This window comes from Narcine bancroftii, chromosome 3, assembly GCF_036971445.1.
Source record: "Narcine bancroftii isolate sNarBan1 chromosome 3, sNarBan1.hap1, whole genome shotgun sequence".
Classification (NCBI taxonomy): domain Eukaryota; kingdom Metazoa; phylum Chordata; class Chondrichthyes; order Torpediniformes; family Narcinidae; genus Narcine; species Narcine bancroftii.
In genome coordinates, this window is record NC_091471.1 from 9,925,645 (window position 1) to 9,951,706 (window position 26,062).

Genomic DNA, 26,062 nt, shown 5'->3' on the forward strand with positions numbered 1-26,062 from the left:
TGCCACTCCACGTCCAAGATTTTTAAATTTTAAACATTTCAAATTTAAAGTGACATCCAGCAAGAGGGAGGCTTTTAAACATGAGAAAGTAAGAGTTTGGGCAGCATGTTCCAGTTAGAATGAAGGACAAAGCTGGTAGGCTTACTGAACCCGACTTGAAGTGGGATATTGAAACCCTGGTCAGAAAAAAAGGAGATATATGTCAGGTATGGGTAGCTGGGATCAAGCAAATCCATCATAGAATATAAGCAAAGTTGGAGTACACTTAAGAGGGAGATCAGGAGGGAAAAAGAGAAGATGTGATAACTCGAGCAGACAAGATAAAGGAAAAAAAATCTGACAAGTCCAGGGTGATGGACATTGACAAAATGGTTTTTAGCAAGGCCTTTGAAAAGATCCAGCTTGGTAGATTGTTTCTGAAGATTGTATAACATGGGATCCAGGGTGAGTTAGCTACTTGGAATCAAAATCGGCTGGGTGGAAGAACTCAGATGGTTGGCGGTTGAAGGAACTTGTATTGAAGGCCTATGACCAGTGGAATGCAATAATAATAAATTAACTAGTAAACAAGACAGCAGGGTAGAGTGATACAGTGGTCAAATAGTGCAGGGCATAGAAAGAAGTAACAATATAGTTCAGGGAATAATGAAAGCTGCAGTTATAAAACACAGTACAAGGAACCAAATGTCTGACAACAATAATAAAGAAACCAACCTTGAATCTGGATATTTGAGTTATTAAGCACGTGTATCTTCTGCCAATCTTTTGTACTGTATTTCAGTGAACTAACAAAGATTCACTTCTTCCACATATGCTATCCTTAGTCTCACTTCCAGATTTTTTTTGTCTTCCTTCAGTAAGTGACGTAAAAACCTCAGTACCACTGCAAGATCTGGAAAAACCTAATGTAGTACTCTAAAAGTATATCATCGACTGAGATGATATGTAACTCACAACTCAGATACTCACACTGTATTTATTGTGAAGGCAGGTTTAAAGGCAGATTTCACATATGGTAAGTCAAGTGAAATACAAAAGTCTGCAGATGCTGTGATTGTAGTAAAAACACAGAAATGCTGAAGGAACTCAGGAGGTCTCATAGCGCCCCTAGGAGATTAAATGTTTTACTGATGTTTCAGGCCTGAACTCTTCCTCCAGCCTTTCTGTGCTTTTACACATGGTGAGTCACCAGGCCCAAGTAGCTTGTAACCCGTGGCAGTGACTTGTGATGACAACATTCTCGCCAGTGCAGCTCTGTCAATGTGTTTGCAAATGGCTGTCGCTGATTCACCAAGACTGCTGCTCCACCAAGACTGCTGCTCCACAAACTTCCTTTAAATTTAGAACTACTCAAGGTTGTCATCTGAGGCACCACTGGCCTCTATTACTGCAACTAAATGATCAAACATCTGCTGTACTACACCACTATGGAAACTGCTAGCACACGAGAGCAGGCAATGCCTGAAGATTGAGTTTTAGTCAGTGTGCTAATATGGTGATGAATTTTATTTGGTCACTGTGGTCACGTGTACATTGTGATGGTCAGTAACCAGGAAAAGAAAAGACAAGACAGGAACTTCTGGGGAATGGGGAGCTGGGTGAATCCTCATTGATTTTGCAGCCCAAAGAGGTTTAGTTTTGATTATTTGGCATTCCATAATGTTTCTTCCTTTTCCTCAGGACAACTTGGAAGCAAATTGGCACCTGTGGTGCACTGTTAGCCAGAATCAGGCACACACAAGGTAAAGACTGTACAACAGACTTTAATCCACAAAGACTTCCACAGAGCCAGGCTGGCTGTGGCTGCAACAACTCTGAGTGAGGCCTCGGGAGGCGCCACAGGCTTATATTCCGAAGAGTGATTGACACCCGACCGGGTGGGGCTTGATACCTTCAGGACAACTGATTGACAGCCGGCCAGGTGTTGTCCTGTCCCCTTACACTCCTGCAGGTATAGTGGTTTCCCCCTGTAGTAGGCCAGTGGTGTACCACCACAGCACCCATCACTTGCAAACTTCAATCACTATGCAACACAAATTTCATTCTCAAGCTCTTCACTGGGGGGTGTATGTATGGGGGGTGTACAGAATCAGAATTTATTGGCATGAACATGTCTCATTACATTCATTGTTTTGCTGCGCCATTCTTGAGTATTGTAGATGTAAAATCGCTATAATTACATTTCCATAAATATGATATTAAAAATAAATTGGTGCAATTGCGGAGGAGCTAGTGGAGTTGTTCAAGTGAACCGGTACGGACTTGAAGGGCCGACATGGCCTGTTTCCGTGCTGTAAACGGTTATATGGTTAAATATATTTACTGAGGTCACCCCCACTGTTTCAATGGGCAGTTCCTTCTCATCATTGTCCTAACTTTACTACCCTGAATCTTGAGGCTATGTCTCCTAGTTCTGGTCTCCCCCACCAATAGAAACAACTTAACTACCTCAACCTTATGTTTCTATAAGATACCCTCTCATTCTTCTAAATTCCAGCAAGTATAGTCCTAGATAACTCAACTCTCCTCATACACCAATCTCTTCATTCCCGGAATCAACCTGGTGAATACCGACACAAAATAGTCATTCAAAGCCTCAGCCATTTCCTCATTATCTAATATAATTTCTCTTCTCATCTTCCAAAGGTCCAACCTTCACTTTAGCTAGCCTTTTGAGGTTTATATAATTATAAAAATATTTACTATCCGTTTTTATATTTTGAGCTAATCTTTTCTCATCGTCTACCTTCCCTTTCTTTATTGCTTGCTTCGTGGTTCTTCTTTGCTTCTTAAATGTTACCCAATCTTCTAGTTTCCTATTGCTCTTGGCAACTTTGAATGCATGAGCTTTTAGCTAAATCAAGTCAGCTTTATTTGTCGTTCATACCATGCATTGCATGGTAAAGATGAGATAGCGTTTCTCCAGGCTCACGGAGCAAATGTACATAAATACAAGTTAAAATATTAAGACGTATACAGTAAAATCCATGGTACCCTATCCCCAAACGTTCTGGGAATTTAGGAGCCTAATGGCTTGGGAGGGGGAAAGAACTGTTGCCCAAAGGGCCCGAGTGCTATGGTATGGTGCTATGGTACCTCCTACCAGATGGCAGAACAGTTTACGTGAAGGGTGTGTGGAGTCCTTCACAATGTTTATTGCCTTTCGCCTGCATCGAGTGTTGTAAATGTCCTTGTTGGTAGGAAGAGAGCCCCCAGTGATTTTTTCCACTGACTTCACTATCATCTGCAGGGTCTTACGGTCTGAGGAGGTACAGCTTCCAAACCAGGCAGTGATGTCATTGTACAGGATGTTCTCGATACATCCTCTGTAGAATGTATTGAGGATGGAGGGAAGGAGATTAACTTTCCTCAGCCTTTGCAGGGAGTAGAGGCCCTGCTGGATTTTCTTGGCTATGGAGTTTGATGCCATCCTTGATCTCCTTAGTTATCCAAGGCTGGCTGCCCCACCCTTACTGTCCTTACTTTTAACTGGTATATATTTTTGTTGAGCACTTTGAAAAATCTCTTTGAACGTCCTCCACTGTTCCTCAGGCGCCCATCCACAGATGTTGCATTCCCAGTCTACCCTGGTCAACTCCACCCTCCTCCCCTTGTTTAGGCATAACACACCTGTTTTAGATCAAACTATTGTACCTTTCATTTGTATGATAAATTCAGTCATACTGTGATCACTCTTTCCAAGAGGATCCCTAACAACAAGATCGCTCATGTTACCAGTCTCATTGCACAGGACCAGATCTAACAAAGCAGGTTCCCTTCTAGATTCAGTAACATGCTGTTCAAGGAAGCCATCATGCCTGCATTCTGTGAAAGTCCTCTTCAAGGTTGCCTCAACCAACTTGATTCACCCAGTCTATATGCATGATAAAGTCCCCGACGATAACTGCTGTTCCATCTTTACGTGCCTCCAATATTTCTTGGTTCATTACCTGTGCCACTGCAATGTTATTATTGGGTAGACAACACCCCTCAGTGATTTTTTTTCCCCTGTATCTAATTTTGAGCCTCTATCCTTAAAGACCCCAACCACCCAGGCCACACCCACTTCACTCAACTACCATCAGGGAAAAGGTATAAGAACCTAAAGACGAGCACTCAACAGCTTTTTCCCCGCTGCCATCAGATTCCTGAATAATCAATGAACCAAAGGCACTGCCTTACTTTTCATGCACAATTATTGTTTTTTTTTAAATAGTAATGTTGTAAGAAAGTTATATGAATGTTTGCTCTGTGACGCTGCCGGAAATCTCTACCCTAATGGATTAAACATTTTGCTCCTTAGATCTTACATCATCTCTTCCTTTTGTCCTGATCTCATCCGTAACTGAAAGCACCTCCCTTACCTTTCTGCCTGTCCTTCCTGATTACCTGACATCCTCGTATATTTAATTCCCAGTCCTCTCCACCCTGCAACCACGTTTCTGTAAAGGCCACTAAATCAGACCCCCTTGTACTGATCTGTGCCGTAAGATCACTGACCTGGTTTTGAATATTACGGGCCTTCAGATAAACTACCCTTATACCCATTGTGCTTTGAAAATCCAGTAATATTTGCCTCTTCTGAATTTGATTTTTATCCTCTTTTCTCTTTTTTAACTTTTGCTTTCACATTTACTTTCCCCCATCCCCCTCAAATTTGTTGAACCTACCCCCCTTTATTTAGTTTAGAGTCTTGTCCACAGTCCTATTTATGCAATTCGCCAGGATCCAGCTCCCGTCACAGTTCAGATGGAACCCATCCCTTTTGAATAGTTCCTTCTTTCCCAATTTCCCAAGAATTGGAGCCCACTTCTCCCATACCAATCCTTGGCCCACACCTTTAACTCTCTAATCTTCCGGACCCTGAGCTAATTTGCACGTGGATTAGCTAATCCTCTACCTTTTTGGCTCTGCTTTTTAATTTGCTCCCCAGCTCCTCAAATTCCCTTCGCAGAACCTCTTTCCTGGTTCTTCCCATGTCATTGGTACCCACATGGACCACAACAATTGGACCTTTCCCTTCCCACTGCAAATTCCTCTGCAGATCAGATAAAAGGTCCCAAACCACCAGGCAGGCAACACAGCTTTCAGGACACTTGATCACTGCCACAAAAAACTTTGTCTATTCCCCTAACTATGCTATCCCCGATTACCAATACATTTCTCCTCTCTCTCCTCCCCCCACCACCCCCGCACCCCTCCCCCTCCTCCCTGAATGGCTTAATGACCACAAAGCCATGGTCAGGATGCTCATCCTTCCTACAGCTCCCACTCTTATCCACACAAGGAGCATGAATCTCAGACGTGAGACAAGATCAAGGGCTGAGGCGCCTCCAGCACCATCACTTGGATCTCCCTACCTGCCTCACTCGCATTCGCACTCCAAGCCTCAGGTTGTCCCTCAACACATACTCCTGTCAATGTCACTCTCCAATGAATGAGGAGGCATTGATGCAGAGGAGACACACAAGAAACACCAGATGCTCCCCCTCTGGTTCCATTCTCTTCTACCCATATTTCACCAACTGGGTTTCATCCCTCCCCCCCCCCCCCACACCCCTCAACCCTCTTTTTTTGGTTCCGTCTGGTCCCATTTATCCTTTCCTCTCATAACTTCCATCTCTCACCTTTGCACCTTCTTTACTTATCATGGCCTTTGTCTCGATTTATCACCCCATTCTCAGCCATTTCCCAGCCCAGTCTGACACATTTTCCTTCACCTAATCCCCTTTCTTTCCTCTTGCCTTTCACCCTCCCCCTTTGACTCGAATCTGCCAATCATCTGTCCTTCGCCCTTCACCTCTCCCTGATTCACCAATCCCTCACTGCCCCCTATCTAAGCCATCCCACCCTGACCTCATTGTACTGGCCAGTTCCTCTCTGCACTCTCGAGTTTCGATGAAGATCCCGCCACTCTTTGTCTCCTGCTGATGCTGCTCAACAAGCGAGTTCCTCTAGCTGATGGTGTTTATTTGGTCTTGACGCAGTCACTTATTGCCCGAGGAGTTTGCTAGACTTACCGGATTTTCTGCAGCCGCTCGTTCTCGCGGTCATTCAGTTCCATCAGCTTCCTGTGCTCTTCTGCTTCCACCTTCGCTCGTTCCTCCGCCAGTGAGCCCACACTCTCCTCGTAAATTTTCCGGAGCACCGCCTCCTTGAATTCAGCCCTTTGTGGGGGTGGGAAGGGTGGAAGCAGCAGTTCAAGTCAAATGGTGTGGCAAGTACAAGAGACAGATGAACTTTTGTATCCTCGTGAAAACACAATGCTGGGGAAACTCAGCAGATCAAACATGTACTTCATATAGCAAAGACAAAGATACATAACCAATGTTTTGGGCCTGAGCCCTTCATCAAGTTATGAGTAAATCGTAGGCAGGGATCTGAATAAAATGGTTGGGGTAGGGGCAGGGGGAGAAGCATGTTTGGGCACCTGCCTAAATTTTGCTCATTCCTTGATGAAGGGCTCAAGCACAAAATATTGTTTAAGTATCTTTACCTCTGCTCTATACAGTCCACTGTTTAACCTGCTGAGTTTCTCCAGCCTTGTGTCTTTACTTCAACCATGGTATCTGCAGACTTTGGTATTTTACTTTTGACATTTTTTATACCATCATACACACAATGACTTTTCACTGTTCAGCCGTATGAGGCAGGTGGAAAAGAAACGCAAATGGCTTTAGCCTCAAACGAAACTTTGAGAGACACATTGTATTATCTTTTTAGACCATATTCCATAGACATTGGCAATGAAATAGGCTCTTCAGCCCATTGAGACTGGCCTGCCATTTAATCATGAGCTTATCCATTTTCCCACTTAGCCCCACTGCCCGGCCTTCTCCTTTAACCTGACTAATCAAAAACCTATCAATCTCTGCCTTAAATACACCAATGACTTGGCCTCCACGACATGCCTGGGGCAACAAATTCCACAGGTTTGTCAACCTCTGGCTGAAGAAATTTTGTCATGTCTCTGTCTAAGCGGACACCCTTTAATCCTGAAGTTGTGCCCTTTTGTCCTGAGATATAATCTATTCATTGCCATGGTAGATCCAACCTTTGCTAAATAAGTTGTCCCTGGATGTACTCCCATCCATATTCCAGTCGAGTCATGGCCCACATCTTCTTCTTTTTCTTTTTTCTTTCTTCTTCTTTCTTTGGCTTGGCTTCGCGGACGAAGGTTTATGGAGGGGGTAAAAGTCCACGTCAGCTGCAGGCTCGTTTGTGCCTGACAAGTCCGATGCGGAACAGGCAGACACGGTTGCAGCGGCTGCAGGGGAAAATTGGTTGGTTGGGGTTGGGTGTTGGGTTTTTCTATATTATACATAACCCCCCAGCTGGTTTACACCACAGATGAAAATTGGATCAGCAAATTTGCAGATGACATGAAGATTGGGTGTGTACCAGACAGTGAGGAAGGCTTTTAAAGCTTACAAAAAATTTACAAAAAGTCTGAAAAATTGCAGATGGAATTTAATGTGAAGTGTTGCACTTTGGGAGGACAAACCAAAATCGGACTTGCACAGCAAACGGTCGGGAATTGCGGAATGCAGTGGAACAGAGGAATTTGGGAATACAGATAAATTAAGATTTCGTGTCACAACACAATTCCTTGAAAGTGGCATCTCCAGTGGATAGGGTTATAAAAGAGAGCTTTTGGCATATTGGCCTTCAAAAATCAAAGTATCGAACACAGCAAATGGGAATTTATGTTGAAGTTGTATTGGACATTAGTGAGGCCAAATGTAGAGTATTGTGTGCAGTTTTGGTCACCTAACTACAGAAAAGATATAAATAACATTGAAAGAGTGCAGAGAAAATTTACAAGGAAGTTCCCGGGACTTCAGGAACTGAGCTACAGGGAAAGGTTGAATAAATTAGGACTTTATTCCCCGGAACATCAGAGAATGGGATGAAATTTGATAGAGGTGTACAAAACAACAAGGAGTATAGTTGAGCAAAATGCATACAGACATTTTCCACTGAGGCAAGAACAAGAGGTCATGGATTAAGGGTGAAAGGTGAAACATTCAAGGGAAACATTAGCGAAACTTATTTCTTCAGACTGTGGAACGAGCTGAAAGCAGAGATGGTGGATAGGTACATGGGTGGGAAGGGTACGGAGAGTTATGTTCTGGGTGCAGGACAATGGGACGAGGTAGAATAGTAGTTCGGCACAGACTAGATGGTCCAAGGGCTTGTTTCTATGCTAATGTGTTCTATGGTTTTGTGCCAGCCACTGCGCACGTTGCAGATATGAACCAGTCCATTTGTGTTGCAGATGTATTCCAGCTTCTCTGTAGGCTCTTTCAGGTGGACCCTCTGCCTTGAGGGTGGCATCAGGAGAGGATCTTAACTTGCAGACTCACCTTTCAGGTTGCAGCCAAAAAAGGCTGCTTGCAACGTTGCCTGGTCCACCTGAAAAGGCCTATTCATATTCAGAAGTGTCTCGTTGCGCCTCCGGATCTGATGGAGGCGGGGCAACTGGTGCCGCACCTGTCATAAATATGCAGCGTGGCAATAGTCTTCTTCCCTACCCATAATATCCCAAGCAGGTGGAACCACTCCGTGTTTCCTGCAACAGTTCCAGCTGCGTGGGGGATTATAAGTAGGGAAGACAGCTATTGCTATGCCACGTTTTGAGCTGCAGAGAGCGGCCAGCCAGGCTGTGACAGCCCGCATCAGCCACTACGTTCCCCTCCGACCACCCCAACCATTCATTCCCCACCGGCCGCCCCTACGTTCCCCACTGGCCGCCCCTCCCCCTATATTCCCCGCCGGCTGCCCCTACGTTCCCCACCGGCCGCCACTCCCCCTACGTTCCCCGCCGGCTGCCCTGCCCCTGCCTCTACGTTCCCCGCCGGCCGCCCTGCGCCTGCCTCTACGTTCCCCGCCGGCCGCCCTGCCCTGCCTCTACGTTCCCCGCCGGCCGCCCTGCGCCTGACTCTACGTTCCCCGCCGGCCGCCCTGCCCCTGCCTCTACGTTCCCCGCCGGCCGCCCTGCCCCTGCCTCTACGTTCCCCGCCGGCGGCCCTGCCCCTGCCTCTATGTTCCCCGCCGGCCGCCCTGCCCCGAAGGTCCCCGCCAGCCGCCCTGCCACTGCCCCGACGGTCCCCGCCGGCCGCCCTGCCCCTGCCCCGACGGTCCCCGCCGGCCGCCCTGCCCCTGCCCCGACGGTCCCCGCCGGCTGCTCTGCCCCTGCCCCGACGGTCCCCGCCGGCCGCCCTGCCCCGACGTTCTCCGCCGGCTGCCCTGCCCCGACGGCTCACGCTGACCTCCCCTCCCCAGTATCTGATAGCGTGGCGGGGTGGGGCTGTCAGGCAGCAGGGAGTTGGGTCACCAGCTGATGAGAGTCACCAGCCCGCCTCCCCAAACAGCCCCTTACAGCGGCTGCACACTCAGGTGCAATGGTGCAGCGCTGCACCCTGCTGATTGTCCTCCCGGAGAAGGGTTGGCATTAGCACGTTCGGGTGAGTATATCTTTAGCTGCAGGTAGGTAGGTGGGGGAGGGGGGGGTGGGGTGAGGGTGGGGTGGGGGTGGGGGAGTGGGGGTGAGGGTGGGGTGGGGGAGAGGGGGGTGAGGGTGGGGGGGCGAGGGTGGGGGAGGGGCAATGGGGGCGAGGGTGGGGGGTGAGGGTGGGGGAGGGTGGGGGAGGGGGGGTGAGGGTGGGGGAGGGGGGGAGGGGGTGAGGGTGAGGGTGGGGGGTGAGGGTGGGGGGTGAGGGTGGGGGAGGGGCAATGGGGGCGAGGGTGGGGGAGAGGGGGTGGGGGGTGAGGGTGGGGGAGAGGGGGGTGAGGGTGGGGGAGGGGGGGTGAGGGTGGGGGAGGGGGGGTGAGGGTGGGGGAGGGGGGGTGAGGGTGGGGGAGGGGGGTGAGGGTGAGGGTGGGGGGTGAGGGTGGGGGAGAGGGGGTGAGGGTGAGGGAGGGGGTGAGGGTGGGGGGTGGGGGAGGGGGGGTGAGGGTGGGGGAGGGGGTGAGGGTGGGGGAGAGGGGGGCGAGGGTGAGGGAGGGGGTGAGGGTGGGGGGTGGGGGAGGGGGGGTGAGGGTGGGGGAGGGGGCGAGGGTGGGGGGTGGGGGAGGGGGTGAGGGTGGGGGAGAGGGGGGTGAGGGTGGGGGGTGAGGGTGGGGGAGAGGGGGGTGAGGGTGGGGGGTGAGGGTGGGGGAGGGGGGGGTGAGGGTGGGGGAGAGGGTGGGGGAGGGGGGGTGGGGGAGGGGGTGAGGGTGAGGGGTGAGGGTGAGGGTGGGGGGTGAGGGTGGGGGAGGGGCAATGGGGGCGAGGGTGGGGGAGGGGGTGAGGGTGGGGGAGAGGGGGTGGGGGTGAGGGTGGGGGGTGAGGGTGGGGGTGAGGGTGGGGGAGAGGGGGGTGAGGGTGGGGGGAGGTGGGGGCGAGGGGTGAGGGTGGGGGATGAGGGTGGGGGGTGAGGGTGAGGGTGGGGGGTGAGGGTGGGGGAGAGGGGTGGGGGAGAGGGGGTGAGGGTGGGGGGTGAGGGTGGGGGGTGAGGGTGGGGGGTGAGGGTGGGGGAGGGGGGGTGAGGGTGGGGGGAGGTGGGGGCGAGGGTGGGGGAGGGGGTGAGGGTGGGGGTGAGGGTGGGGGGTGAGGGTGGGGGAGAGGGGGGTGAGGGTGGGGTGAGGGTGGGGGATGAGGGTGGGGGTGAGGGTGGGGGGTGAGGGTGGGGGAGGGGGTGAGGGTGGGGGAGAGGGGGTGGGGGTGAGGGTGGGGGAGGGGGGTGGGGGAGGGGGGTGGGGGGAGGTGGGGGCGAGGGTGGGGTGGGGAGATTATGCGGCTTTACACCAGGGTGTTCAGGACACCTGAAAGGGCCACGTAGCAGATGTGCTTCCCTTGCTCCAGTCCAATGCGCCCCAGCAACTGTCCGTGCTCTCCCTGTGCACCGATTCCTCTGACCTTGTCTCATATGCGCCCCAAAGCCAGGCCGGTGCAGGTTCGCTCTCCGCCTAATCCACCCCGGCACCAGCGCCCTGCCCGGCGGCCTCTCACTGACCTCAGCGCCCCGATGATGGCCTCGTACTGCCGGTAGCGCTCGTTCACCACCAGCAGCTCCTCGGGGTCGACGGGCGTGGGCACCCGGATCCGGTCGGCCTTGGAATTGGCGGGCGGGTCGGTGCGCGACTTGCGGCCGCGGGCAGGCACCCAGCGGGCGGCGAGCGCTCGGGCCGGGACCAGGGGCCGGCAGCTCGACCACATGTTGGCGGGCGAGACGGGAACTCCGAGCGGAAGCGGCCCCGCAGCCTCTCAGATGGGCGCCGCCATGACCGGAAGTGCGTCGCGGATCCACCGGGTTCAAAGGTCACCGCGGTGGCTCGACCTGGTGCAGCAAACTTTATAACTTGAAGTGCTCACACAAAAAAAGCTGCTTGAGCGTTTTTTTAAAAGAAAATGGGGCATCTCCAAAATAACTTTGGATTGAAAGTTGAAAAATCAACTTTATTTTTGATAATGGGGAGAAATTGCCTATTTTGGATTGACCACATTTCTAAGGTTCAAAATGAAAGGGATCTCATTGTCACCTAATAATACATGAAAATTGTATCATAAATGATGTACTTCAACTTTTGTCTGCATTAAAGGCAAGCAAAGAGTCGGCACGAAGGACAAGAAGCAAAAGAGATTCCCTTTGGAGTCACCGAGTGTCCGTGGATTCGCCTCTGGCGCTCCCACGTCCTCCTGTTCGACGCATCGCCAACTTGGGCATCAGATCCAAAACATCCAATATGATCAGGAAGCCTTCAGCGCCTAAGGCCCTTCTCGCCCTCGGCACCCTCTCGAATGTCAGCTCTGAGCCTCCGACACCTGGTTCCCACGAGCCAGTCTCCAGAAGAGGACCCCTTCCACCACAAGTAGCCAGCCACCCTCAGTCTGCATGGGTCACTTCAGCCGCTGAGGCCCTCACTGCTCCGCTGCCCTGGTCACCTTCTTCTCTAGGGTCGTTCCCCCAGTCTTCTCCTCCTCAACTGGGGTGGTCCCCCTGTTACTGGTGCTTTGTGTAGCATGAATAAAAGCTCTCATGACTGGAGGGGGATCAAACCACACCAGCGGTGCGAGTATAAGTCAGCTTTAATAAACTAATATGTACACTAAGAGGTCTCGTCTCTCTGCAAGACGAACCTGGAAGGCTAGACTGTAGCGCTGGACTGCTTTATATACAAGGTCACCGGGATGACCCCTGGTGACCTAATGATGTCATTACATATCACCACATTCACCCACCCATTAAAAATTGTTATCCCCCACCCCCCCCCTCCGCTGTCTTCCTTCCCTTGTTTGTAAGTTCATAAGTCCAAAATTTTTCGTGGCTTCCGTTGCCTTCTGGACCTCCTTGGTAGTGGTATAGGGGTGGGGAGTGCGGTCTTCCTTTCGGCCTTTCTTGGTGGAGGTGTGGGAGTGGGAAGTACTCGATGGCCATGTGGTCTGAGGATCCTCTTGTATGGTATTAGGTCCTGCCATCAAGTCTAGGGTGGTGATATTTTGTGGGGCGGACGTACCCATGGTCCTGATTTCCGGGGTGGGTGGTATAGTCCTCTGGGGTGACTCGATGGACGTCTGTTCTAGTGACTGCTGCTGTGCTCCTTGTTGATCCGTAGACATCTGTGTTTCCTCCGCGTTGTTCACACATCCGGCCGGCGCAAGATCCCTGGTGGCCACCGGGTCTTCTCTTCCATCTGGGAATGTGACGAAGGCGTACTGAGGGTTTGCGTGCCTCAACTCTACTTGATCCACCAGCGGGTTCACTTTGTGGGGTCTGCAGTGCTTCCAGAGGAGTACAGGTCCCAGTGTCATCATCCATTTAGGCACCACTGTGCACGTCGTGGCTTTCCTTGTGAAAGAAACGATACGGTCATGTGGGGTCATGTTAGTGGCAGTACACAACAAAGAATATATAGAGTGTAGGGCTTCTGGCAATACTTCTTACCATCTAGAAACAGGCAGGTCTTTTGCTTTTAAGGTCAAGAGGACCGTTTTCCACATAGTGGCATTTTCCCTTTCGTCCATTCCCCCTGGGATTGTAACTTGTAGTGCGGCTGGTAGCAATCCCTCTCTCGTGCAGGTACTGCTGTACTTCTGCTCTCATGAATGTAGCACCCCTGTTTGTGTGTATGTAGTTCGGGTACCCAAATATGCTGAAGATGGGTTGGAGGCATTTTATAACAGTGGCTGCAGATACATCAGAACACGGGATTGTGAAGGGGAAACCGGAATATTCATCTGTTACGTTTAGGAAATAGACATTTCTATTATTGGATGGGAGCGGGCCTTTAAAATCGAGGCTGAGGCGCTCAAAAGGTTTGGTAGCTTTTATCAGGGTGGCTTTGTCTGGCCGGTAAAATTGAGGTTTGCATTCCACACAGATGGGGCAGCTCTTGTTCAATGACCTCACTTCCTCTACCGAAAATGGGAGGTTTTGGGTTTTAATGAAGTGAAACAGTCTAGTGACCCCCGGGGGCCCAGTTCATTGTGCAAGCTCTGCAACTGGGACGCGTGGTTTAGAATGGCACAAGTGCCTCTGGACAGTGCGTCCGGGGTCTCGTTGAGTCTCCCGGGACGGTATAGAATATCGTAGTAAAATATAGACAATTCTATCCGCCAGCGCAGGATTTTGTCGTTCTTAATTCTCCCCCTGTTCTGGTTATCGAACATAAAAGCCACAGACCATTGGTCTGTGACGAGGGTGAAGTGTTTGAACGGCATATAATGTTGAGTAAATGCGATCGCTGTTTCTAATGGGCAATTGGTGGTATGCTGCCTTCAGGTCTATGGTGGAGAACACCTTATACTGCGCAATGTTGTTGACCATGTCTGCTATGCATGGCAAGGGGTAGGTATCTAGTTGTGTAAATTTGTTGATTGTCTGGCTGTAATCCACTACAATGCACAGTTTTTCTCCTGACTTTACTACAACCACCTGGGCTCTCCAGGGCTGGTGCTCTGCTCTATGATGCCCTCCTGTAGTAGCCTAATGAAGGCTGTCCCTCAGACTGTACTTCCTGCTCTTTGTGGCTATTGGTGTGTATTCTGGGGTCAGGTGTGTGAACAGTGGAGGGGTTTCTATGTTCAGGACAGACAGGCTGCAGTGTTGTTTCTTCGAAAGGCGTAGTGGGGGGTGAGGCCCGTTGTGCCCTATTGTAATGCTTTCTAACTGGCACTGAAAATCTATCCCCAATGGTACTGGGACACAGAGGTGAGGGAATACTAGTAATTTGAACCCTTCGTATTTTGTGCCCTGGATTTATCGAGTAACCCTGCAAAACTGTTTTACCTCAGCCGCAAGGCTGCTGGCTGCTAACAGGATCCGGTGCTCACTCGGGTGTGTGGGGAGGGCAAGGCGGTTGACTAACCCCTGGCCAATAAAACTTTCAGTGCTTCCACTATCTATTAAGCAATTTTCCCTCACATTATTAATTTTGATGCACACAGTGGCATTAGATAAATTGTGTGGACTTGCCTGATTCATGCGTAGGGAAGCAAGTCTGGCATGTCCTTCATGTCCTTCCATCCTGTGGTGGTACACCACTGGCCTACTGCAGGGGGCAACCTCTGTACCTGCAGGAGTGTAAGGGGACAGGACAATACCTGGACAGCTGTCAATCAGTCGGCCTGAATGCATCAAGCCCCACCCGGTCGGATGTCAATCACCCTCAGGGATATAACCCTGTGCCGGCCTCCCAAGGCCTCACTCAGAGTTGCTTCCAGCCTGGAACTGTGGAAGTCTTTGTGGATTAAAGCCTATTGGACAGTCTTTACTTTGTGTGTGTCTGATTCTGGCTAACAGCGCATCACAATTTAATCCACAAAATTTTCCCACGGCGGCTATGGAAAAACCCCTGTGCGCAGGGAGCCTCGAGGTTGATCCACGCCACCCGGAAGCCCAGATACGCTTCGAGATCTGGCAACACGTGGTCGAGGCAATCATTGAGGCACACAAGGGCGACATCCTGGACTCTGGAAGAGGTTGGTCCTACTCCGGTCAAAGCTGGGTCCCCACACCTTCCAGGTAACCAAAGGCTGCTCCACGTACAAGAGCGCAATGGACATTCTTGAGAACTTGAACAAGTCCCCCATGAATGTGGTCTGTGCAAGGTACCTCCTCAACACTTGAGCCCAGCAACCCAGGGAGACGGCTGAGCTTTACCTGGGACACTTGCGAGAGTTGGCCCGACTGTGTCTGGCTGAACCCAGGATAGGTGTAGAGGAGGTCGAGAGGCTGATCCAGGATGTCTTTGTCCGAGAGCTACACTTGAGGGCCATCCAGCAGAAGCTGCTGGAAGACAACATCTATGCCCTAACCAGGACTGTGGATGTGGTCCAAACCCTGGAAGCAGCAGCCCTGCATGTCAATGCCTTTGATTCCAGGTTCCCCCAGGCTCCCTCATGGCCCCCTCACACTGCAGCACCTGCCCCACCCTCGCTGGTGCCGCTCACTGAGAATTACAGCAACATCACTCCCGGCTGACGTAACGACGTCACATCCGCCGGCTGTAATGACGTTAGTTCTCCTGGCGCAGCAGACACGGCTAGGGAAGAAGGTCAGTCACGCAGTGGTCCCCCACATGCCACCGCCATCTTGGGCTAGGCAGCGTCCTACATGGAGGGCCCCTGACAACGTTGGGAATGACAGGTCAATACGGGCGATGACCATGCCGCCCTACAGATGCTCCCCATGCCTCCAGAAGCCATCGGCTACCGCATGCTGCATGTCACGACCGATGTTGATGTGGTCAATACGGGGAATGACCAGGCCGCCCTACCGACGCTCCCCATCCCTCCGGAAGCCATCGGCTACCGCACGCTGCACGTCACGACCGATGTTAATGTGGTCAATACGGGGAATGACCAGGCCGCCCTACCGACGCTCCCCATCCCTCCGGAAGCCATCGGCTACCGCACGCTGCACGTCACGACCGATGTTGATGTGGTCAATATGGGGAATGACCAGGCCGCCCTACCGACGCTCCCCATCCCTCCGGAAGCCATCGGCTACCGCACGCTGCACGTCACGACCGATGTTGATGTGGTCAATACGGGGAATGACCAGGCCGCCCTATCGACGCTCCCCATCCCTCCGGAGAGCAACGACTCCGAGCCCAGGGACATGCTCGATGATGGACATGCGAGTCAACGGCAAGGTAACAAAGTGCCTTTTGGACAGTGGCAGCACTGAGAGCTTCATTCACCCGAGCGTGGCCCACTCCCTAAGGTTAAAGGTCCACCCCACCACCTGCTCGATCGCCCTCACTGCCAAGGATAAGACTGTTGATACCCTTGGGTGCTGCTCGGACGATATAATGATGGGAGGGGAGACTTACACAGGAGTCAGGCTCTTGGTCATGCCCAAACTCTGCGCACCACTCCTCCTGGGCCTGGATTTCCAGTGCCACCTGCAGAGTGTCACCCTTGCCTTCGGGAGGCCCCAACCTCCACTCACATTGCACAGCATGCCATCCTACCAGCCCCGGCCAACCTGCGGCCTCTCCACACTGCGCATCACCCCACCAGCGCTCTTTCCACATCTTGCACTAGGCTGCAAATCGATCGCTGCCAGAAGTAGATGCTATTGCGTTGCAAACAGGGAGTTCATCAAGGCGGAGGTGCAGCAACTTCTGGCGGAAGGCGTTATAGAGCCCAGTAACAGCACTTGGAGAGCCCAAGTCCTGATGGTCATAGGGGGAAGTAAGCCGAGGATGGTCATGGATTACAGCCAGACCATTAATCGGTACACCCAGCTGGATGCCTACCCACTGCCGAGGATCGCTGACATGGTCAATGAGATAGCCCGCTTCTGGGTTTTTTTCCACGATTGACCTGAAGTCGGCATATCACCAAATCCCTATCCACCCGAAGGTTAAGCCTACTCTGCCTTTGAGCGGACGGGCACCTGTATCAGTTCCGCCGGGTTCCTTTTGGGGTCACGAATGGGGTCTCCGTCTTTCAGCAGGAGATGGATTGCATGGTAGACTGGCACAAGCTGAAGGCGATGTTCCTGTATCTGGATAACATCACTATCTGCGGCCATGACCAGCAGGACCACGATGCTAACCTGGAAATATTCCTCCAGACGACCGTGGAGCTGAACCTCACTTACATCAAGGAGAAGTGTGTGTTCAGCACCACCCGCCTCGCCATCCTGGGGTACATCATGGCCCATGGAGTCGTCAGCCCAGATCCAGAAAGGATGCGCCCATTAATGGAGTTACCCCTCCCTTCACGCTAAAGGCCCTCTGCAGGTGCCTGGGCCTATTCTCTTATTACTCGCAGTGGGTCTCTCGCTTCTCGGACAAGGTCCACCCTCTGGCCCAAGCCACAACTTTTCCCCTCCCACCTGAGGCATAGGCAGCCTTCACCCGCATCAGGCAAGAAATTGCTGGTGCCACGATGCAGGCTGTGGATGAGGACTCCCCCTTCCAGGTGGAGAGCGATGCCTCTGAGGTGTCCCTCGCTGCTACCCTCAACCAAGGTGGGCACCCCGTCACATTCTTCTCCAGGACCCTCCACGGCTCCGAGTTAGGGCACTCCGCCATTGAAAAAGAGGCTCAGGCGATTGTGGAAGTGGTCCGCCACTGGCGCCACTACCTGGTCGGCAGGAGATTCAAGCTCCTCACTGACCAGCGGGCCGTTTAACACTACCCACAAGAGCAAGATCAAGAACGACAAGATCCTGCGCTGGATAGTCAACCTGCAACCTACAGCTATGGCATCCATTACCGCCCCGGAAAGTTTAACGACTCCCCCAATGCCCTCTCTCGCTCTTGTGCGCCTATGTATGATGACAAGTTGCAGACATTGTATAAATCCCTCTGCCATCCGGGCATCACCTGGTTGTACCATTTTGATAAGTCCCGAAATCTGCCGTACACCATCAGGGACGACAGGGACAAGACCAAGGCCTGTCGGGTCTGTGCAGAGTGTAAACCCCACTTCGCCTGCACCCTGCCCCCCCCCCCCCCACCAGGCCCACGTTGTAAAGGCTACTCGGCCTTTTGAGTGTCTCAGCATGGACTTCAAAGAGCCCCTGCCTTCCACAAACTGAAACGTTGACCGTCACGGTAGTGGACGAGTACTCATGTTTCCCTTTCGCCATCCCTTGTCCGGACACCTCCACGGCCACTGTCATCAGGGTCTTGGGGCAGATTTTCACCATATTTGGTGTAGAGCTCGTCGAAAGAACCAAAGACTTGTTGATCCAAACCAAGGCTTTTATTAGCAAAAGACCGGAGCTCTTCACAGGTGGCCGACCAGTCCGGAATGATCCGACCTGGCTAGGGACACAACCCTTTAAGGCCCAAACAATAGGTGTGGCTTAGCTCTCAGCCAATCGCTGTAAGCACAGTCTAGATACAGTAACTATATACACTATGTACATTGGTGATAGATCTGTACTATCACATTCACCCCTTCTTGGAGAATTGACCTGGGGAAAAAAAAAAACAAAAACGAGGGAGAGAATGAAAAGGAAGGGGTAGGTCAAGGACTGTAGCGGTCAGGGGGTCTGACCATCCGGCGTGACCGCCGTGGTGCCGGGATTGGGGTCGCTGGAGTGGTGTCACCAGCGGGCTCATCGGGTGCGACTGCTCCGTCGCTCAATTCCCCAGTCGTTTTGTCGGCAGGGTGGCCCGAGTCATTGGGGTGCTGTTGGTCCTTCTGTTGCGGCACGGGGCCTGGAGCATAAGGAGTTGGGGGGTTTGCTGGGTCTACCGCGTCCTGAGCTAGGTCCCGCACCGAAACAGTGTCCTCCCGCCCGTCTGGGAACTCCACGTATGCGTAATGTGGGTTCGCGTGGAGTAGAGTCACTCGGTCGACCAAGGGGTCATTCTTTGAGTGCCGGACGTGGCGTCGCAAAAGGACGGGGCCAGGGACGGTGAGCCATGCCGGTACAGTGGTTCCCGATTCGGATTTCCTCGGGAAAAGGAACATCCTTTCGTGGGGGGTGGCATTTGTTGCAGTACATAGGAGGGAGCGGATGGAGTGTAAGGCACTAGTGAGAACCTCCTGCCAGTGAGAGGTGGGGAGACCTTTAGACCGGAGAGCCAGTGTAACCGCTCTCCATATGGTGGCATTCTCCCTCTCGACCTGGCCATTACCGCGTGGGTTATAGCTCGTGGTCCTGCTTGAAGCAATGCCACACTCCAGAAGGTACTGTTGCAGCTCTGAACTCATGAATGAGGACCCCCTATCACTGTGGATGGAATTGGGGTACCCGAAGATGGTGAAAATACTGTGAAGGGCCTGTATCACTGAGGTGGCAGTGGTGTCTGGGCAGGCCACAGCGAATGGGAAGCGGGAGTATTCGTCGATGGCCGTAAGGATGTAGGTATTACGGTTGGTCGACGGTAGGGGTCCCTTAAAGTCTACGCTAAGACGCTCGAAGGGGCGGGTGGCTTTGATGACGTGGGAGTTATCCGGACGGAAGAAGTGGGGCTTGCATTCGGCGCACACCGAACAGGCTCGGGTCATGGAGCGGATCTCCTCAATTGTGTAGGGTAAGTTGCGCGCCTTGACAAAGTGAGCAAACCTAGTGACCCCTGGATGACAGAGCGCCTCATGGAGTTTCCGTAGTCTGTCCATCTGTATGCTGGCGCACGTCCCCCTGGAGAGCGCGTCAGGCGGGTCGTTGAGCTTACCAGGCCGGTACAGGATGTCATAGTTAAAGGTGGAGAGTTCGATTCTCCATCTGGCGATTTTGTCGTTTTTTATCTTACCACGCTGGGTGTTGCTGAACATGAAGGAGACCGCGCGTTGATCAGTCAACAGTGTAAAGCGCCTCCCAGCGAGGTAATGTCTCCAACGACGTACCGCTTCAACTATGGCCTGGGCCTCCTTCTCGATCGAGGAGTGTCTACTCTCCGGACCCTGGAGGGTTCTGGAGAAGAAGGCTACAGGCCGACCGGCCTGGTTCAAGGTGGCTGCCAGGGCGAAGTCGGATGCATCGCTCTCGACTTGAAACGGGACAGACTCATCGATCGCGTGCAGCGTCGCAGCAGCGATGTCAGATTTGATTCGATCGAAAGCCGCTGTGGCTTCGGTCGAGAGGGGAAAAGAGGTGGTCTTGATAAGAGGACGTGCCTTGTCGGCGTAGTTTGGAACCCATTGTGCGTAATAAGAGAAAAGGCCCAGGCAGCGTTTGAGAGCTTTCTGGGTATGTGGGGGGGGTAAGTCCATTAATGGACGCATGCGGTCAGGATCTGGCATGACTATCCCGTTTTCCACCACACAACCTAGAATAGCGAGTCGTGTGGTCCGGAAAACACACTTGTCCAAATTGTAAGTCAGGTTTAGCTGACGGGCAGTTTGAAGAAATTTGTCTAGGTTGGCGTCATGGTCCTGCATGTCGTGGCCGCAGATGGTGATATTGTCCAGATACGGGAAGGTAGCGGTTAGCCCGTTCTGGTCCACCATCCTGTCCATTTCCCGCTGGAAGACCGCGACACCATTCGTGACCCCGAATGGTACCCTGAGAAATTGATATAGCCGCCCATTCGCTTCAAAGGCCGTGAATGGTCGGTCCTCGCAGCGGATCGGGAGCTGGTGGTAGGCCGAACGTAGGTCAATAGTGGAGAAAATGCGGTACTGGGCGATCTGGTTCACCACATCCGTGATGCGTGGCAGGGGGTACGCATCCAGGAGTGTGAAGCGGTTAATGGTCTGGCTGTAGTCGACCACCATCCGTAGTTTTTCCCCATTCTTGACAACCACCACCTGGGCTCTCCAGGGGCTTGAACTGGGTTCGATGATGCCCTCATCCAGCAATCTACGCACCTCACTCCTAATGAATTGCCTGTTTTCGTAACTATATTGCCGACTTTTGGTGGCCACAGGCTTCCAGCCAGGGGTGAGGTTTGCGAAGAGTGCTGGCGGGGCAATCCGGAGTGTGGAAAGGCCGCAGGATTGGCCCCGGGGCACGGGGGCGGGTTGCTCGGGTGCTTCGGGAGTGGGGCGATGGCGATGGCAGACCGAGAGGGGGGCGTGGGGTCCCCCAAAGTGTAGGGACACCGTTTGGAACTGACACTGGAAGTCTAATCCCAGCAACACTGGGGCGCACAATTGGGGAAGGACGAATAATTTAAAGTGGGTGACCGTCACGCCCTGTACTTCCAGCGTGGCGATGCAATACCCCTTTATCCCAGTCGAGTGCGACCTCGTCGCTAATGAGATCCTCTGGGTAGTGGGGATAATGTCAAGTCCCCAACGGAGGGCCAGATCTGGCTGGATAAAACTGTCAGTTGACCCAGAGTCAAATAAGCAATTGGTGTAGTGTCCATGCACTTTAATCAGTTCCATTGCTCTGGTGAGGGGATGAGAGCATTGCTGGTTTAATGTTATTGAAGCAGTTGACAGGCGAGTTTTGCGCGATGACGTCACGCAACGGGATGACGTCACGCAACGGGATGACGTCACGCAACGGGATGACGTAGTCAACGCTCGAGGAGCAGGTTGGAGAACCTCCCGGAAGTGCTGTTGTGGCGGGTGAATGGTAAGTAGTGGGGTTTGTAGTTGCTCGTGATCGGTGGTCGGGCCCTGGCGGTCGTCAGCGATGGACGCTAGGGTGAGCACCTGGTTGGCCGCGGGGGTGGCTGCGGCGGCGGTAGCGTCGGCCCCGGGGGTGTCTGTGGCGGCAGCAGCAGCGGCGGTAGCGTCGGCCCCGGGGGTGTCCGTGGCGGCGGCAGCAGCGGCGGTAGCGTCGGCCCCGGGGGTGTCCGTGGCGGTGGCAGCAGCGGCGGTAGCGTCGGCCCCGGGGGTGACTGTGGCGGCGGCAGCAGCGGCGGGCGAGAGGCAGGCCATCACCATGGTTGCGACGGTGGGTTGCCCCTTCCGGGTTCGGCGTCTCCGTGACGTCAGGCGTTGCCGTGCAGGGGAGCCCTCGCTCTCATTGGACGAGAGCTCTGGGGAAGAAGAGTTTGAATGGGATAGTGGCGGTTGGGCTTCACACGAGGCACTGTGTTTGCTGGCGGCCATTTTAGACCTACAGACTGCAGCAAAGTGGCCGTTTTTAAGGCACTTCTGGCACCTGGCTTTTCTTGCTGGGCACTGGGATCTGCTGTGCTTGTCCCTCCCGCAGAAATAACATTTCGGGTTCGCACGGGGCAGGGTAGCAGCAGCCGACAGGCCGTCAGGGGTAGGGTAGAAGGGCACTCTACTCACATCAGAACGAGGGGTCCAGTCCCTAGAGAGCTCGTTTGACTTTAAGGCTGCATCCTCCATTGTGATTGCAATCCGGGCCACGTCCTCTAGTTTTTCTACCCCTTGTTCGAGCAAACGCAGCCTCACTTCGTTCGATCGGAGCCCAGCCACATAGGCATCCCGGACGAGGTCGCTAGTGATCTCGGCAGCAGTTTTGTCCACACAGTTACAGTCCTTGCCCAATGCCTTTAGTACTTGTAAATATGCCCTGCTGGACTCGCCGGGCTGTTGTTTCCTCGACGCAAGCATGAGCCGGGCATGAACTCTGTTCACCGGTTGATCATACAGTCCTTTCAGTACCTTTATGGCTGCGGTGTAAGTGGTCTCATCCTGGATGTTCTCGTAGACTCTCAAGGACACCATAGACAGCAATGCTGTTAGACGCTGGTTATCCTCCTCCACCTGAATGAATCTCAGGAAGTTTTCAAAGTTCAGCAGCCAGAAGTTAAAGGCTTTGAAGGCTGTAGCTGACCGTGGGTCGATATCAAGTTTTTCTGGCCGAGTTAAACGCTCCATCCCTTTCAAAAAAAATTCCTTTTGCTAATAAAATTGTAGAGCTCGTCGAAAGAACCAAAGACTTGTTGATCCAAACCAAGGCTTTTATTAGCAAAAGACCGGAGCTCTTCACAGGTGGCCGACCAGTCCGGAATGATCCGACCTGGCTAGGGACACAACCCTTTAAGGCCCAAACAATAGGTGTGGCTTAGCTCTCAGCCAATCGGTGTAAGCACAGTCTAGATACAGTAACTATATACACTATGTACATTGGTGATAGATCTGTACTATCACATTTGGCTACCCCGCCTTCATCCACAGCGACTGGGGGTCTAGTTTCATGAGCGACGAGCTACACTAGTACCTGACGGCGAGGGGCATCGCGACCAGTCACATGACAAGCTGTAACCCGAGTGTCAACGGGCAAGTGGAACGCGAGAATGGGGTGGTCTGGAAGTCAGTGCTCCTGGCTCTCAGGTCAAAAGGGTGGGTCGTTGGGTACTAGCAGGATGCTCTGCCCAAGGCGCTCTATGCCATTCGGTCACTGCTGTGCATGGCTACCAACGAGATCCCTCACGAAAGCCTGATCTCATTCCCCAGGAGGTCGGCGACTGGAATGGTCGGGTGTCAATCACCCTCTGGGATATAAGCCTGTGCCGGCTTCCTGAGGCCTCACTCAGAGTTGCTGCAGCCATAGCCAGGTTGGTCTGTGGAAGTCTTTGTGGGTTAAAGTCTGTTGTTCAGACTTTACCTTGTGTGTGTCTGATTCTGGCTAACAGCGCACCACACATTCGATAGTACTCGGCGTCACATTCATCTCCTTAAGACTGTGTCCTCTGCTCTGTAACATTTGTCCAAGATGGCTGGCTGCACATGGCATTCTTCTTCTTCTGTTTGAGTGTGGAGAAAGAAGAGCTTTCCCGCCTCATTAGCATGAGAATGGGCCTTGTCTGTGACCTTGGGGCTTCTGCAGACTTTTGCATAATGCCCACGTTTTCCACAGTTGGAACAGACATTTTCTCTGGCAGGGCAGAGGGCTCTGGGGGTCCTTTCTTTGTCCACAGAAAAAGCACTTGAGACCCTCAAGGTGCTTCTGCTGCTGTGAATTTCTGTGAGGCAGCATACTTTTCTTTTGGTGGGGCTAGAGAGTCCAGCAGAGTGATGTTTGTCCCAGCCCCAGGGTCCTCCAATTCTTTCCTGGTGCTTTCTAAAACTTCTGCAATAGTTCCTGCCTCATCTAGCCCCACCATTCCTTTCTCCAGCAATCAGTGTCTCGTCTCAGTGGACCATCTGCCCGCAACAATTCTGTCCCTAATAAGGTCCTCCGGATACTCCTGAACTGATACTGCTTTAAAGTTGCAGCCTCTAGCCAGGTCTTTCAGAAAGAGTATAAAGTCTCTGGCAGACTCCCCTACTTGTTGTGACCTGATCATGATCTTGTACCGGGAGTGGAGTTCGCTATGTTCCTTACTGTAATGCCTCTGTAAAGTGCTCATTGCCTCTTGGTAGGACCTGGCATCATGTATAAGGGAGTAAGGGTGGTCTCCCAGATGCGCTAACAGCAGCATTAATAGCTCTTTGTCCGATGCCTCAGCACCCTCTTCGTAATTCAGAAAGCATCTCTGCCAGCGGCCAAAGTGCGTGCCAGCTCCAGGATTTCTGGGGTCGAGCTCCAGCCTGTCTGGTCGCAGCACATGATTAAGCCGCAGTCTCTGGTCCCTTGGGTAATGTGGGGGCACCCCGGGGGTCGTTCCCGGTCTCCACATGGTCTTTGGGTCTAGGTGTAGCAAGGGTGGACCCTGGGGTACTGGGAGCTGCTGGTAGAGCCTCTGTGGGGCTTGCGTCTGCTGGAGGAGTAACCTGGGTGCTTGGGGCTGTTGGCTGAGTCTCTGGCTCTGGGGAAACTGCTGCTGGGGGAGTGACGGTAGCGGTGTCTGCTTTCCCTGGCTCTGGCGTGGTCGGGAATTCTGCACATATGTGGCGATTGGATGCATGACTTGTGGAGATCCTTCCACCTGCGCTTGTAGTGGCTCCTTTCTGATTGGACTGGGGTTTAGGGTCGGCGGCGCCTGTACAGGCAAATCCACGGGCAGGCAGGGCTCTTGGCCGTTTCTTACTTGCCCTATGTACTTCTGTTGTCTTCCCCGGATTCCACCACGATTCCTGTACAGCGGTCCCTCGCCGTCTCTGTCCTCGGATGCACATGTGTGCTGGTCGTCCCTGGATCCCATTCCTCAGGAAGAGTCTCCAGGTGGTCGGGAATGCGCGTTGGAGCAGAACCAGCTTCCATCCTTGTAGCTATGATATTAGTTTATTAAATTGTACTGACAATAACCACACCAGCAGTGCGAGCATAAGACAGTTTTAATATACTAATATGTACACTAACAGATCTTGTCTCTCTGCAAGATAAACTTGGAAGGCTAGACTGTAGCTCTGGACTGCTTTATAGACAAGGTCACTGGGATGACCCCTGGTGACCTAATGGTGTAATTACATATCACCACAGTCCCCCAGTCTTCTCCTTCTCAACTGGGGTGGTTTCCCTGTTACTAGTGCTTTGTGTCGCATGAATAAAAGCTCTCACGACTGGAGAGGGAACAAACGCTTTTATTAGCTTATAACAATGGGTAGGTTTGTACTGCTATGTTTTCCTCCATTGTATAGCCCTTACCAGTTAAGGTATATGAGGGTGGCCCGCCCAATAATGACTCATCCCTTAAGTCTCCTCCCCTTTTGCGATGGCCATCAAGGTCGCGTTACCTCCCCCTTTCTGACAGTCTTATACCTTGGCCAGCCAAAGTCCTGTGTGCATTAAAGCCTATTGTTCCTGCATCCTATGACTCTGTGGTTATTGATACAGTCTATCAAGGGTCTCTCACAGTGGTGTTCAGAAGGGTCTAGGCTTAGGCAGGAAACCAAGGTTATATGTGAGCAGATGGAACATAGGAAGTAGGAAGAGGAGTAGGCCAAAAATGGCCCATCGAGCCTGCTCCGCCATTCAATACGATCATGGCTGATCTAATTTATGATCTAACTCCACCTACCTGCCTTCTCCCATATCCCCTAATTCCTCTATCATGTAAAAATTTATCTAACCGAATTTTAAATATGTTTAATGAGGCAGCCTCAACCACTTCCCTGGTTAGAGAATTCCAAACAGTCACTACTCTCTGGGAAAAACTATTTTTCCTCATCTCTGTCCTAAATCTACTCCCCTGAATCTTGAGACTGTGTCCTCTCATTTTAGTTTCCCTGGCCAGCTCAAAAAACCTTCCTACATCTATCCTATCCATACCCTTCATAATCCTATATGTTTCTATAAGATCTCCTCTCATTCTTCTGAACTCGAGCGAATACAATCCTAGATGATTTAATCTT

At 52.3% G+C, this 26,062-nt stretch overlaps 2 protein-coding genes across 2 annotated transcripts in view; both read right to left on the bottom strand.

Moving 5' to 3' along the window:
- The window catches only part of mrps26 (mitochondrial ribosomal protein S26), a 28,282-nt gene extending 17,003 nt beyond the window's left edge, over positions 1 to 11,279 (bottom strand). The window contains exons 1-2 of the mRNA XM_069923493.1: positions 10,998 to 11,279; positions 6,021 to 6,167 (exon numbers count right to left, since the gene is read on the bottom strand). Coding sequence (XP_069779594.1) covers positions 6,021 to 6,167; positions 10,998 to 11,200 — 350 coding nt within the window. The 5' untranslated portion in view covers positions 11,201 to 11,279. The remainder of the gene's footprint in view (positions 1 to 6,020; positions 6,168 to 10,997) is intronic.
- A 178-nt stretch (positions 11,280 to 11,457) lies between these two features.
- On the bottom strand, positions 11,458 to 14,452 carry LOC138756970 (uncharacterized). The gene is made up of 2 exons (XM_069923494.1): positions 12,927 to 14,452; positions 11,458 to 12,830 (listed from the first exon to the last, which is right to left on the bottom strand). The coding sequence occupies exons 1-2, from the start codon at positions 13,004 to 13,006 to the stop codon at positions 12,227 to 12,229; spliced, it is 684 nt and encodes a 227-aa protein (XP_069779595.1). The 5' UTR covers positions 13,007 to 14,452; the 3' UTR covers positions 11,458 to 12,226.
- Between the last annotated feature and the right edge of the window lie 11,610 nt (positions 14,453 to 26,062).

Coding starts and splice junctions, on each gene's coding strand:
- LOC138756970 (XM_069923494.1), bottom strand. CDS start 13,006: ATGGACGAAAGGGAAAATGCCACTATGTGGAAAACGGTCCTCTTGACC. Junction 12,831..12,926: donor GACCTGCCTGTTTCTAGATG/GTAAGAAGTATT, acceptor TTCTTTCACAAG/GAAAGCCACGACGTGCACAG.